At 38.7% G+C, this 15,398-nt stretch overlaps 1 protein-coding gene and 1 long non-coding RNA gene across 15 annotated transcripts in view; one reads left to right on the forward strand and one right to left on the reverse strand.

Moving 5' to 3' along the window:
• LOC137847051 (uncharacterized) overlaps window positions 1–15,398 on the forward strand; it is a 750,318-nt gene that overhangs the window by 500,055 nt on the left and 234,865 nt on the right. The gene's annotated exons all lie outside the window — the stretch shown is intronic.
• LOC137847014 (splicing regulatory glutamine/lysine-rich protein 1-like) overlaps window positions 1–15,398 on the reverse strand; it is a 74,712-nt gene that overhangs the window by 38,664 nt on the left and 20,650 nt on the right. For all 14 annotated transcript variants that reach the window (XR_011090730.1, XR_011090729.1, XR_011090728.1 and 11 more), the window contains 5 exons: window positions 13,232–13,410; window positions 12,490–12,620; window positions 10,019–10,133; window positions 7,398–7,517; window positions 4,954–5,385 (listed from right to left, as the gene is read on the reverse strand). Coding sequence is in view for 11 of the 14 variants with exons in the window: in XM_068665226.1 (XP_068521327.1) it covers window positions 4,954–5,385; window positions 7,398–7,517; window positions 10,019–10,133; window positions 12,490–12,620; window positions 13,232–13,410 (977 nt within the window). In the remaining 3 variants the exon portion in view is untranslated. The remainder of the gene's footprint in view (window positions 1–4,953; window positions 5,386–7,397; window positions 7,518–10,018; window positions 10,134–12,489; window positions 12,621–13,231; window positions 13,411–15,398) is intronic.

The raw sequence follows: 15,398 nt of genomic DNA on the forward strand, positions 1-15,398 counted from the left end.
AATGGGGTCCTGAACAACGACAAGCCTTTGAACAAATCAAGCAGGAAATAGTCCATGCAGTAGCCCTTGGGCCAGTTCGAACAGGACCAGATGTAAAGAATGTGCTCTACACTGCAGCCGGGGAGAACGGCCCCACCTGGAGCCTCTGGCAGAAAGAACCTGGGGAAACTCGAGGTCGACCCCTGGGGTTTTGGAGTCGGGGATACAGAGGATCTGAGGCCCGCTACACTCCAACTGAAAAGGAGATATTGGCAGCATATGAAGGAGTTTGATCTGCTTCGGAAGTGGTCGGTACTGAAGCGCAGCTCCTCCTAGCACCCCGATTGCCGGTACTAGGCTGGATGTTCAAGGGAAGGGTCCCCTCTACGCATCATGCAACTGATGCTACATGGAGCAAGTGGGTTGCACTGATTACTCAGCGGGCTCGAATAGGAAACCCCAGTCGCCCAGGAATATTGGAAGTGATCATGGATTGGCCAGAAGGCAAATACTTTGGGATATCATCAGAGGAGGAGGTGGGTCGTGCTGAAGAAGCCCCACTGTACAACCAGTTACCAGAGAATGAAAAGAAATATGCCCTGTTCACTGATGGGTCCTGTCGTATTGTGGGGAAGCATTGGAGATGGAAGGCTGCTGTATGGAGCCCTACGCGACGAGTTGCAGAAGCTGCTGAGGGAGAAGGTGAATCGAGTCAGTTTGCAGAAGTGAAAGCCATTCAGCGGGCTTTAGACATTGCTGAACGAGAAAAATGGCCAGTTTCTCTATCTCTACACCGATTCATGGATGGTAGCAAATGCCCTGTGGGGATGGTTACAGCAATGGAAGCAAAACAACTGGCAGCGCAGGAGCAAACCCATCTGGGCTGCTGCATTGTGGCAAGATATTGCTGCTCGGGTAGAGAACCTGGCTGTAAAGGTACGCCATGTAGATGCTCATGTGCCCAAGAATCGGGCTACTGAAGAACATCAAAACAACCAGCAGGTGGATCAGGCTGCTAAGAGCTCAGGTGGACCTGGATTGGCAGCATAAAGGTGAATTATTTATAGCCCGATGGGCCCAAGACACCTCAGGCCATCAAGGTAGAGATGCAACATACAGATGGGCTCGTGATCGAGGGGTGGACCTGACCACGGACGCTATAGCACAGGTTATTCATGACTGTGAAAGATGTGCTGCAATCAAGCAAGCCAAACGGTCAAAACCTCTTTGGTATGGAGGACGATGGCTGAAATATAAATATGGAGAGGCCTGGCAGATTGATTACATCACACTCCCTCAAACTCGCAATGGCAAGCGCCACGTACTTACAATGGTGGAAGCAACCACCGGATGGCTGGAAACATATCCTGTGCCTCATGCCACCGCCCGGAACACCATCCTGGGCCTTGAAAAGCAAGTCCTATGGCGACATGGCACCCCAGAAAGAATAGAGTCAGACAATGGGACTCACTTCCGAAACAGCCTTATAGACACTTGGGCCAAAGAACATGGTATTGAATGGGTGTATCACATCCCCTATCACGCACCAGCCTCCGGGAAAGTTGAACGATACAATGGACTGTTAAAGACTACCTTGAAAGCAATGGGCGCTGGGACGTTCAAAAATTGGGATACGCATTTGGCAAAGGCCACCTGGTTAGCCAATACTAGGGGATCTGCCAACCGAGCTGGACCTGCCCAATCAAACCTGTTACGTACTGTAGATGGGGATAAAGTTCCTGTAGTGCATGTAAAAAATATGTTGGGTAAAACAGTCTGGGCTACTCCTGCCTCAGGAAAAGGCAAACCTATTCGTGGAATTGTTTTCGCTCAGGGACCTGGATACACTTGGTGGGTGATGCAAAAGAACGGAGAGGTCCGGTGTGTACCTCAAGGAGATTTAATACTGGGTGAGAATAGCCCATGAACTGAATTGTACCATGTTAATTACTATATAATACTATATGTTATCACTACCATGACTACTATAGGTGACTGATTAGAATGTATGGAAAAGAGTGTAACCTGAGCATGATATAATGGTATGGAAGAAGGGGTGGATAGATGTCCTGGTTTCAGTTAGAACAGAATTAATTTTCTTCCTAGTAGCTGGTGGAATGCTGTGTTTTGGCTTCGGATGAGAAGAGTGTTGATAACACCCCGATGCTTTAATTGTTGCAGAGCAGTGCTTATACCAAGCCAAGGACATCTCAGCCTTTTGCTCTGTCCTGCCAACGGGCAGGCTGGGGGTGCAGTAAGAGCTGGGAGGGGACAGACCCAGGACAGGTGACCCAAACTAGCCAAAGAGGTATTCCATACCATCTGACGTCATGCTAAACAATATATAGGGGTGGCTAGCCGGGGGAGGGGGCCGGACTGCTCGGGGTTAGGCTGGGCATCGGTCAGCGAGTGGTGAGCAATTGCATTGTGCATCACTTGTTTGTACATATTATTAGTAGCAGTACTATTATCACCCTTGTATTATTATTATTATTTTTGTTATTATTTTCCTGTCTTATTAAACTGTCTTTATCTCAACTCACGGGCTTCACTTTCCATTTCTCTCCCCCGTCCCAGAGAGTGAGGGGGAGGGTGAGCGAACGGCTGCGTGGTGTTTAGCTGCCGGCCGGGTTAAACCACGACAATTGTTAGTAATTCCATGTTTAATACCTTGTATTACCAAACTAATACACTCGATTATACAATGAATGCATATATCTGCGGTACCTGTTCACCCAGAACCAGGGAAAGAGAAAACCCATTCCCTGTTGGTAATAAAAACAAAGATCCAAAATTGGTATTGACTCGAGTGGAAAGGAAAACATGAATCAATACCAAGAAAAAGGAGATGGAGGACTGTGATATATGTTCATCTGATTCATGTCAGTATGGAACAGTGCTAGGGCCACATGGTATGATGAATGTGACCTTCTGTCTTACATACCCTTGTATAACCACAAGTCTAAGAAAAACAGAGTGGTTAATGTATAGAATTCTTGTATCTTGCAAAGGAATGTTTTAGCAATTCGTGTCAATAGAGAGCTTGAAGGGAAATATATTTGTAGGCTTTTCCTTGAAGTCTCTGATATCTGGGGGTTTCAGAATAACTGCTAACTATTATGACTATTGCAGGGGACACTATGCAAGTTTCTGATATCTGGCCAGGAGATTAAGGAGACAGGGAGAGCTGAAGAACAACTAAAAGACAAAGCTTGCAGGGGACTCTGCACAAGTCTCTAACATACAGCCAAGTTAGACAAAGGAGAAGGACAAGAGGGAGGAAGACTATGAGCCTTCAGCATGAGAGACCTCCAGAGGGACCACCAGAGACTGATACACATGCTTCAGTGGGAGGGCTTGGATTCCAGAAACTAATTATAATAACCCTGTTTTTTTTTTTTTTTTAGAAGTAGTAGTGAATATGTATTAGCCTAGGAGCATAAAAATCAGCTGCTTGATGTAACTGGTGTGCGTCTTGGTAGAGCAGAGACTCCTGGCGCATCCAGCGCTGTTTGCTTCCCTGTATTCTTTTAATAAATTGTAAAAACTTTGATTGTAACCTTATTTGGGACTTAGCCATGTATTACAGAAGTTAAATTTTAACCACAGAAGTTAAATTTTCATATAAATTTAACTCTTATCCAAACAGAGTTTTGTAGCAACTACATTAGAAGAGATGCACTCAATTTCACTAGAATTCTCTACCACAATATATAGCATTTGATCCTTCCATATTCTTTTCTTAAATAGCAAGATTCTTAAAGGGGAGCGTAATTAACACTAAAATATTAATTTTTAAAATATACTTGGTGGGTTTTCCACCAGTGCTCTTATATAAGCTATACATTTTCAAGATCCTGAAATCTTTTTTCCTATATTTAATTCAATACTCCTGAGGTATACAGGCAGAAAATCTTACATTTTCAAAGCTGGCAGAACTCTTTACAAATCTTCAACCCATGAAATAATATTAGAAATTAAATTAAAATAGGAATCTGCATTTGCTCAAAGAAACCACAATTTTTTGCTCATAAACCTCCCAAAACAGCATGGACACTTCATCCAAGTCAAACAGAAACCATTACAGCCTTTTCCGTGTTATATGCATCACAAACTCCTGAACTCTGATGGCTATGGGAACTTTACTTTTGTCCAGTGATTATAATATGTAGAATTTTTCCACAATTCATCCAGCATTACATTCTCTCAAGGTAACAGATGAAATTCTATATCCAAATTTGACACATGACACTACTGAACTATGGAATTGTTGAGGTATTTGGAAAAGATTTTTTCCACCTAAGCTTCTGAACTTAAGTTAGATGCAACACGTTAGAATATGCCTGAGTTAGCCCGCTTACAGAATTCATAATCAATCTCACAGCTTCCTTTTACTATACTGAACATTTTCATATTTCCATCCAGTTTATCCTCTTCTTCAGAGGCAAAAACAGCTAGATTAACCTTTAATGCTTTCTTGTTTGCTATCAGTATGGTTAAGGAACGTTACTTTTTACTTGTACCTGTCCATCTAACTAGCTCTATTGGGTTTATATGACAAGGTTTTGGAAAGGTCTGCAGTATGTAACACCGCACAGTATGTAAGCAAGCAAGGAACAATGTAACAATGATTAACTTTAATCAGGACAAAGATAATATGCAATGACCCTCTGTCAAAACTTCTGGATGGCTCCACCACAGAGAAACAGCACAAGAATCATCTATTAACTGTGTAGTATAGTCCTTGAATATAGTAAAGTGTAAGGCAAGCACCATCAGACCAACTATGTTCTGTCAGGTAACATACAGAGCTCTTTGTAATAGATTTTACTTTATACTAAGATCTACAAACAGCAAAAATACAAACTGAATTAGTGAGATGATATTGATACATAAACATTAGAATGTGTGTATTTCACAGTGCCTCACTGTACCGACAAGTCCAAAAAAGCACGAAAAAAAAAATAAACAAACCTGCTGGAGCTGCAAGATCTTCTTGAAGAACTATAGCTTCTTGGGGGTGTTCTGGATCGCTTCTCTTTCTTTCTTTTATCATCTGTTCCTTTTTGTTGCTCCTTCAACTTATCCCCATCTTTTTCCTTTTCTTTGTCTCTACCTTTCTCTTTGTCCCCTCCTTTATCCTTATCTCCCTCTTTGTCCTTCACCTTCTCTCTGTCTTTTACCCCCCCTTCCTTAATATCTTCTTTTTCCTTGTTCTGGTGTACGTCTTCCCTGTCTTTTTCCTTCTCCTTATCTTTCTCCTTTTCCTTGTCTCTGTCCCTATCTTGGTCCTTATCCTTGTCTCCAACACTCTCTCGATCTTTGTTTCGCTCTCCATCTCTCTCTTTCTCCTTTTCTTTGGTCTTTTCTTTTTCCTTGACCTTTTCTTTGTCTCTCTTATTTTCCCTGTGAAAAGCCAAACACAAATCCATTAATTCATCTTTGAACTTTCTAATAAAAAAAATACAAGCAACTCTTCAGCATATATTAATTGCTCAAGAGAAAATATGTCTCTGTTTAAAATTTTATAATAATTACTAATTTTCATTTGCTACCTGTTTACCATGAGAGAGTGGCTTATAACAACTAGGAAAAGTTTTGAAACCAAACTTTTTTTTTTCTTTGGGGGGGGGGGGGGGGGGGGGGAAGGAGGCAAAAATCAAATCAAACTGATCTTCAGATTGATGTTACTATACTTTAAGAGAATAAGTTTCTTCACCTCAGTTACATTACTACACGTACGTAGATTTTTCAGCATTTTCTCAGGAGTGCAACAAAGCATACAACTTGTAAATCCATTCTTTACTAAAATTGTGAAATATGTCAAATATGTGAAAATGTAAAATAGACTGCAGATTAATCACCCCCACATGAATAATGATAGCTGACCGGACAGAAGTCTTTATTCTAGTGTTCTCTCACACACACACATCCTGGAACTGCTTGATAGTCCAACATCAGTGAATATACAGAAATAAAAATACAAGGATAAAATTTCACCAAACAAATACTCTCAAAAGGCAAATGTAAGGTCTAAGCTCAGTCAAGACAATTCAATTATCTGTAATGTAATTAGGAATTCAAAAACAATTGAAGCATAAGAAAATCCAGTAGGATGGTAAAAAAAAAAAAAAGGATAACAAGTCACCTTCTCTAGGACAGGTAGAATGATACCTATTCATAAAAAGAAAAACAGCAAGAAGAAAAAAAAGCGATGTTCTAGTTGTTGAGACGAATAGAAAACGATTAGATTATAGCTTTGGCTGGAAGAGTACATTTTTATATAGGATCATTTGAAAGCATTAGACTCCAAACCGTCTTTCCTTTCTGAGCAGACATGAGTTGCCTCAAGGACGTATGAAAATGAACAACTGTTCAGAGAGAAACAGGAGAAAGTACAATAGGAGGACTTAATTAACAGGCAGTTTCAAATCCAGAACTAGCCTGAAAAAGAGTTATGTCTACTGGTATTGGTACCTATTCTAGGATTCTCAAGGAGACTCCTTCAGACATGAAAGGCCCTAAGCACAACCCACGCTTTCATTCATTGGAACAAGTGTTTGACTGTATCTTTTTTTCAACTTGAATAGTAGGCCGTTTTACGTTCTATTACATTATGACTTTGGTTCCTATCAGGTTTTAGCAAATATCTCTTTAGGTATCTCACAGAAGGTATGCAAGATCATAAAAATGAAACAGCACACAATCCCTGCAATAGCAACAGGTCTCACAGCACCCCAAGAAAACCCTTCCAGTTATTTATCGCAGAGATTTCATTGGACTTCCCTTTCCAATGATTAGATCTCTCAGGAAGCTCCATCAGACGAGCAAATAAGAGTCAAAAGGATTCCATCACCCATCAAAGCCCAGCTATGTAGCCTACTAAGTGTTCCCACTGATGTCAGCAGATCTGCAGTTTTCTTTCCCAGAAGAAAAAAAAAACAAAAACAAACAAAAACCTGCACAACCTAAGTATGAAGGTCTCTTTAAATGAGTTAGGGGCATTACAGAGATGAAACAGAAAAAAAAAGTACCAAGTCTTCTAATCATGAAGCTACTTTTATAGGCACTTCAGTTTTGTGAATATTCACTATTTCATCCTCAGAAAATTATATTATCACCTGTTGGTTAAAGTCTGGCAGTTAAAGTTACCTTTTTTTGGTGAGCTTAAACATTGGTATAAATGTAGAATAGACTTTGGTATCAAAGTTTAGAAAGTAACTTTTTATACTGAGGTACCTATTCTTTTCTCCTATTGTAGGGGACGGGACAAGCCTAGGAACAGAATAAACCATTTAGAGATTCCATCCTTTACCCATTGCCTAAAACGCTGGTTAGATCCCCCCCCAAAGAAAACAACAAAACTCTGTACTGTGTGCTAAGATGAACAATATCACTTCTCAGGAATGGAAACTCACCGAGAACGAGAGCGACTACTTGATTTCTGCCTTTCCCTAGATCTAGACCGTTTTTTCAGAGGACTTCTGGATTTGCATCTGTCCTTGTGTCTTGAGATTGATCTGTTACCAGATCTACTCCTATATGAACAACACCAGAAGAAAAATACTTTAATACTGAAACTTCAGAAAAATTAGGTCAGCCAAGATATAGGGGGGGAACAGCATGCAAATCTCACCTCACTACAGAAAAGTATATAATTAGATCTCAGTAATATACTGCCTACCAACATTTTTGCAAATATGCATACTTTAAGTTTCACCAGTTGCACATGTTCTCTTTTGAAACAATACACCATTTAAGTAATGCTCGTATTTTATTATGACCTCCATAAATATTCTGGAAAATATCAATCATCATACTAGGATAGCTTTCCTTAATAAATTACAGTGCATAAAATTTACTATAAACAATTTCAAGCAGCACGTAAAAATAGTTAGTTGCATTTTTCTTCTTCTCCAGGCCCAGTCACTTATTGTAGTCTTGGTCACTGAAGAAAGATAGCATTAACTGGCCTCTTTTTGCTTGGTTCTCCAGCCTTACAATTTGAGTGAACAAAAAACAAAAAAAAAAAAACACTACCTGTGGTTCAGCATTTAGTCAAGTTACTTTCTCAGTTGAAAGTATTTGTAAGCATTTGCTACATGATAAATAAGAAATGCAAATAATGTGCAAATACTACGATAGAAATACATTTAAAGTCTTCTGATACACATATATAGTATAGTCTCAGATTTGATGAAGAAAACAACTTAAAAATTACTATACTCTTTCCCCCCCAAAAAATATTCCCCATTTTTATAAGATTGTAGTCCCTAGGAAAATGAATCTTCAAGTTCAGCTTTTTATTTCAAGTTTCACAAAACACATCATTGGATACTTTGCCTGAGAGGTTAAGGTACCTTGAAGTTAAACTTAACAAAGACAGAAATGTCATGTATATTACTCAATTAATCCTGAAGAACAGAAAGGTACAAAAAAATACCAGCTCCACCTTTCTTCTGCAGCTCAAGACACAGTAAAAACATACTAAGAGGGTAGGAGAGTTAACCACTTTATACCTACAGCTTTGCTCCACATATCAGTTTAGAAAAACTAATTAGAGGGCAAATTACTTACAATTTAGTCAAGTAAACCCTTTAATAAAATTTATATCATAGTGATGAAATGGATTTAGGGGTTTTATAAAACACTAAAAGGAAAGTGGTCAGCATAGTTTATTCTTACAGATGAAACTGCTTCAACAGCCCAGAGGCTCTTTTTCAGCATGTACTCAAAACTGACAGTAACAGTAGTAAATCATTAAAACAAAACGTAACTATCAACAGATGTTTTAAAACACAGGTTTTCTGCAAGTGAAAAAAATGCAAATTTATCTTCTAAAACTCAATTTGGTTTGTGTGGATACAAAATACCACAGATTACTGGAATGTTACACAAAGATTATTGTTCAGTTGTATTCTGAGTTACAGAAACAGAGAAGCATACAATAAGGAAGCCTGCAAATGATTCTTCTTGCATTAAAAAGGTACCCAATGGTTTAATGTTATTAGATAGCAAGATACTGCAGTACATGTTATTAAAAAAAAAAAAAAGAGCAAAAGAGCCTGCACTTAGATCACATTTCTTTGGTTGTATAACTTATGTGGTATACCCCTCTGACCAGCTTTTCTGTATGTAAAAGAATTCTAGTTGCCCTGTTAAAAGACAATGCATGAAAGGATGCAATAGAGCTGTTGGTGCAACACTGACACCTTTTTAAAGTTTAAGCTATCAAATGCATTGAGTTTCTCCCCGCTCCCCAGAATGAGAGAAAAAAAAAAAAAATAACTTACAGAAAAACAGAGAAAAGTTAACAGGAAAAAAATAAAAAAAAAATAAAGAAAAATGATTTACACTGAGACTGAATGCTCAGAAGACATTCTTGACATTGGAAGAATATGAACCATTTCAGAAAGTGTCACACACGCTAGACTGTCTCATTCTTTGAAAAAACATTAATGGATAACCATTAAGGGTTATCTAGTAATTTAATTTCTTCCCATATTCCAAAGACTGTTTCAGAAGTTAACGATTTTAGCAAAGCAAACACTCTGAAGAATGAAAAACTGCCCCTAAAACCTTTTTTTCTTCTGACTTTTAAAAATTTAACTTTACATTTTAAGTGAACAGAAACACTGCATTTGTTAGCTAGATGTTTAGAAGTTCAGGACAGCAGGAACTTTCTACTAGCAAAACCAGATAGCCTATCAGAGTTGAGGGTATTAACAGTAAACTAGATGTTCCATACACAAAATACAGATAACTATTTTAAAAATACATAAGTCAGAAATATGGTTTTCATGACACAAAAGTACCTTCTAGTGTGTTTTCAAGATTGCTTTCAGTTAAAACATTTAGCATTTAGAGGGAAAGAGTATCTGTTCTGAGATAAAGATCACAGTTACTCTGATCTGGTTAGTAAAAGTTACTTATCTTCCCTACAGTGATACTTGTTTCATAACTCAATAAGAAATCTTAGTAACCACCATCGCTCAAGAAAAACAGTATGATCTTAGTCCAAAATAAAAGACATACCTACCTGTGTTTTGAATGTGATCTTTTCCTTCTAGACTGGGATTTTGAGCTAGACCTGGATTCTGAACGAGAATGGGAACGAGATCGACCGCCTTTTCTTTCACTGCTCTTTCCAGACTCTGAGAGGAAAAAAACACTTTGCAGTGTAAGCTCAGAACATTTAAAGATCCTAGTTAACAGTCTGGCATAAGTGGAATGTACCACATATAGTGCAAGGGGCCTACTCTTTGCACATCTTCCTTCTTTGCAAATATCCTTCAGAAACATCCAAGAAAGTCATTGCATATACTCATTGAGTGCAGCCATCCTGCAGCAGTACACATAAACCAGATAATTATAAAAAGCTAGCTCTATTAGGAAGGGGATTTACATTGCTGCCACAATGCGTAAGATTACAGCAACATATTCTCCTCCTGGTGTATTATTTAATACAGCTAATATATTTTATTTTTTAAATAACATGAGAAGAATAAATTTAGAGGGCATAGTTACTGTTTACATATTATGCTCATTCTTCAAAATTAGGACTTTCTATATTTTTTTGATATTTTAACCATTGTAAAAATATTGAAGTTTTATTGCTCAAACATTATTTGGAGGAGGAAGGGATGGAGAGAAGGGGGGTGAAAAGTTTGATCCAAAGGCCAGGAAGTCAATGGAAAGCTTACCAGTGACCTCAGAAGACTTTGGTTCAGACTCTAAAGGATTGTTATTCTGCTGCTTAATGTTAAGGAAATGTTAGAGCTATTTTCTTCCAACCCTAAAAAAAAAAAAAAACAATAGGGAAAAAAATAAAATCAAGCCCACCAACACCCACTCTACTACCTAACCTACATAAGTCAAAGCCTGGGTTTGTTAATGTGAGGAATGTTTTAACAATTCGTGTCTATAAAGAACAATTCTGTTTGAATCCTGTCTGCCTCTGGGCCCTGCATTGGCCATTTAATTCTTGAACCACAGATGCAGTGTGTCCCAGTCTCCTCCTCATTCTAGTCAATTTATCAAGTCTTCAGAAAGTACTCCTTAAATTTATGAACCTGTTTGCTTTTGTTATTCCGGACTTCTAACAGTTACAGCCTTTTTTTTCCTGTCTTCTTCGAGATTAACTTAACACTGCTATAGATGTGACTGTCCCTGTGAATGGTTGGGGAAGAATGTTTTAATTACTCGTGAGGCGTCAATAAGAAAGCTGTTTGTGTTTGATGTCTGGGAGTTTCAGAACAACTGATAATAACTAGTGACTGTTATGGGATACTATGCAGACCTTTGGTATCTGGCCAGGGGGCCAAGAGATTAAGAAGAAGAAGAAAAAAAAAGCTGAAGGATGGCTGGGAGACAAGACCTGCAGAAAATGTTCTATAAACTTGGTATGGTGCCAAGTGAGTACAAAGGGGAGAGGAAGACTATGAGCCTTCAGCATGAAAGACCCCTAGAGACCCCCAGAGGAGACTGATGCGCATGCTCCAGTAGGAGGGACTGGACCCCAGAAGCTAATTATAATAATCTATTATTTATTTTTTTTAAGAAGTAGTAATGAATAAATGAATATGTATTAGTCTAGGAGCATAAATATCAGCTGCTTGATGTAACTGGTGTGCGTCCTGGTGGAGCGGAGACTCCCGGTGCACCCAGCGCTGTTTGCTTACCTCTATTCCTTTATATTCTTTTAATAAATCCTATTTTTTTTTTATTTAATCCTAATTTGAATCCTGAGCCATTTATAACATTAATAAGAATAACAAAATCCCACTGATCAAAAGAAAAAGGAAGATTTCAGTTGAAAGCTTAACAAGTTGAGAATTTTTACGCTATGGTTTTCCAAGCAGCTTAAGTCAGCAGAAATTAGCACTGAAATGTCCATCTAATCTCTCAACCCATCGACACCTTCCTTTCTTTGACCTTGCGTTTCAGCATTAACAGGGATCAAGAAACCATTTTGGATGGAAAAAAAAGTCCATTAAGTTTTATCACAGATTCATTCTCTGATCCCATTTGCTATGAGGCTGCACAGTCTTGAGCTAGTATAAGAGCATAGCACAGGGACAAACTTAACCCACTGAAAGTAAAGAAAGCATAATATTGCTGCTTTCAGCAGCATGCTAGCTTCCCTCTGATCATGAAACTACGGCATTAATGTGTGCTAGAGAACAAAACAATTTATTTTAAAAAGTCTGTAAGTGCTTTAAACTGAAATGATGCCAACATCAAGTATTATTTAGTTTAGCACTGACTACATGTTTTTGAAAACATTCAGTGAGCATGTATCTGAAAATAAGATATGAGGAAATAAGAAGTCAACTTCATTCTACTGCTTTCTTCCATGAAAACAGTTTTGATTATTTTTATTATTTTCATTTTTATTATAATTTGCTTCAATAATATAATTATGAAATAATATAATGACCATGTATTATTTTCATTGGCATGTACCAAGGTACAAACATATCTGTTAGGTAGCAAACCTAATATACCTACCTGGCTCAATAGCAGCAGATATGAAAGACTGGGCTTCCCTTACTCTCTTCATCACTTCTTCCAGTTCTTTGGCAGCAGCTTGTGGCGTCATTTCAGGAGGCTTCACTATTGCATTGTTGGAGTGGTTTATTCTAAATTAGGGAAAAAAGCCTTTAACCCACAAATACTTTAGAAGGAAAATTGAAAAGTAAGAAAGGAAAACACCTTAACTCCGACATATAACTGAAAACTCTGAAGTTCAAGCAAAACTACAGATTTTTCCCTAACACTCATTTATGCCATGTCTAAATATCTAAAATATCTGTCTTTTACTGCTTTCAAATCTTACAGCTTTTAAATAAGTGAGGCACAACACTTTAATTTGTATTTGTATAGAATAATATAAAAGTCTAGAAATCTGTTTCTCTATTTTAGATAAAATCTCTAAGGCCTACTGATTGCATAGACAACATATATAAAGTTTAATTAGTACCAAGGACTTTGCAGATTCTCTTGTTGTTATAGCTTTCACTACCTTAAGATTAAATGTAATTATATTTTACTCTATGCCATCCAGATTCTTCTTAGAGAAAGTTATGCCCAACCTTGAAATCAGAGTTTATGAAAGTGTTCCAGTTTGCTAACAGGTCCTTATATTGAATAAATATTAATCACAGCAGTTTCTTTTAGATCAAAATCATAAACATATAAGGATACTAAGAAACCTCTCATTCAATATTCATATTGGTAATTAATTTCTTACTTCAGTGGCCTGTCTCCAAACATAACTCCATTAAAGGCAAGAGCTCGTGGTACAGAATTTTGGTCTGCAAATTCCACAAAAGCAAACCGTGTTGGTTGCGTCTCATCACCTGCCATTCGCACAAATTTGACTTCTCCAACTTGTTTAAAGAATTCAAGCAGTTGATCTGCTGTTGTAGTCTAGAAAGAGATGAAGAAGATGAAGAGCTCAGCTGAAGTAAAACATATGTTGGATAAGTGGTTTTCATTATAACAGATAATCTAAAAACTATATAGGTTTTGGAAAGACATCACACCGTTATTACATAGGCAGCATGAATTTGGTGATGTTACACTTCAGGAAATACAGATACTATTTTTTTTCTTCCATTAACATAAAGAATATACTATCATTTAAGACAGTACAACCACAAGCCCTCAAGTAAAACCCTGAAGAGCTATGTTTAGGTTATAAATACACTTGCACAGGATATTGCACTTTCCAAGCAACTAAATTAAAATAATTGATGAGGGAATTCTTCATACACCTACATCCAAGCTATTTTTGGTACTGGTTGTGATTTTTGATCAATAGAAACAACAACAAACAAATAAAAAAAAAAACAAAACCAGAACAACTTTAAGTCAACTTTTAATCTGTTTCTCCAATAACTTCCAACTACTTTTATTTTTTTGTGATTGATAATACTCTAGTACATACTTCAGCAGTCAAATAAACACCAAAATCAAATACTTAAATTGTCATCAGTCAAAAACAATTATTTTTTCAATTAAATAAAAAAAATCGCTGGAAAAAAAAGAAAATCTCTGACAGTCCTAGTTTTCCTGTCAGAAACTCACAGAATGACTGAGATTGGAAGGGACCTCTGAAGATCATCTAGTCCAACCCCCCTGCCAAGCAAGATCAACTACAGCACATTGCGCAGGATGGTATCCAGGAGGGTTCTGAATATCTCCAAAGAAGGAGACTCCACAACCTCTCTGGGTAACCAGAGTCTAAATCTATTCTCTTTTAGTTTAAGACCATTACCCCTTGTCCTATTCATTATCTACCTGAGAAAAGAGTCCTTCTCAATCCTTTTTATAAGAACCCTTTAAGTATTGAAAGGCTGCAATGAGGTCTCCCTGGAGCCTTCTCTTCTCCAGGCTGAACAGCCCCAGCTCTCTCAGCCTTTCTTCATAGGAGGGGTGTTCCAGTCCTCTGATCATCTTTGTAGCCCTTCTCTGGACTTGCTCTAACACGTCCACATCCTTCTTGTGCTGGGGCCCAAGACCTGGATGCAGTATTCCAGGTGGGGCCTCATGACAGCAAAGTAGAGGGGCACAATCACCTCCTTTGACCTGCTGGTCACACCTCTCTTGATGCAGCCCAGGATGCAGTTGGCCTTCTGGGCTGCAAGCACACACTGCTGGCTCATGTTGAGCCTTTTGTCCACCAGAACCCCTGAGTCTCTCTCCGCAGCACTGCTCTCAATGAGTTCTTCTCCCAGTCTGTACCCATGCCTGGGATTGCTGTGACCCAGGTGCAGTACCTTGCACTTGGCCTTGCTCATAATATAGAATCATATCATAGAATCATTAAGGTTGAAGAAGACCTTCAAGATCATCCGCTCCAACCATCACCCTACTACCAATGTCACCCATTAAACCATGTCCATAAGTACTATGTACAACCTCTCCTTAAACATCCCCATGTGGCTATTTAAGGTGACTCTACCACCTCCCTGGGCAACCCGTCCCAATGCCTGACTACTCTTTCTGAGAAGAACGGTCTCCTAATTTCAAAAATTAAAGCTCCCCTGGCCCAACTTGAGGCCATTCCCTCTAGTCCTATCACTAATTTTCTGTGAGAAGAGGCCGATCCCCAGCTCCACACAACTTCCTTTCAGGTAGTTGTAGAGAGCAATAAGGTCTCCCCTGAGCTTCCTCCAGACTAAACAATCCCAGTTCCCTCAGCGGTTCCTCATAGGACTTGTGTTCCAGGCCCCTCATCAGCTTCGTAGCCCTTCTCTGAACAAGTTCCAGGGCCTAGAGGTCCTTCTTGTAGTGAGGGGCCCAAAACTAAACACAGTACTGGAGGTGTGGTCTCAGAGCAGAGTACAGGGGGATGATCACCTCCCTGATCCTGATGGCCAAGCTATTCCTGACAAGCCAGAATGCCGCTGGCA

Source organism: Anas acuta, chromosome W (genome assembly GCF_963932015.1).
Source record: "Anas acuta chromosome W, bAnaAcu1.1, whole genome shotgun sequence".
Lineage (NCBI taxonomy): Eukaryota > Metazoa > Chordata > Aves > Anseriformes > Anatidae > Anas > Anas acuta.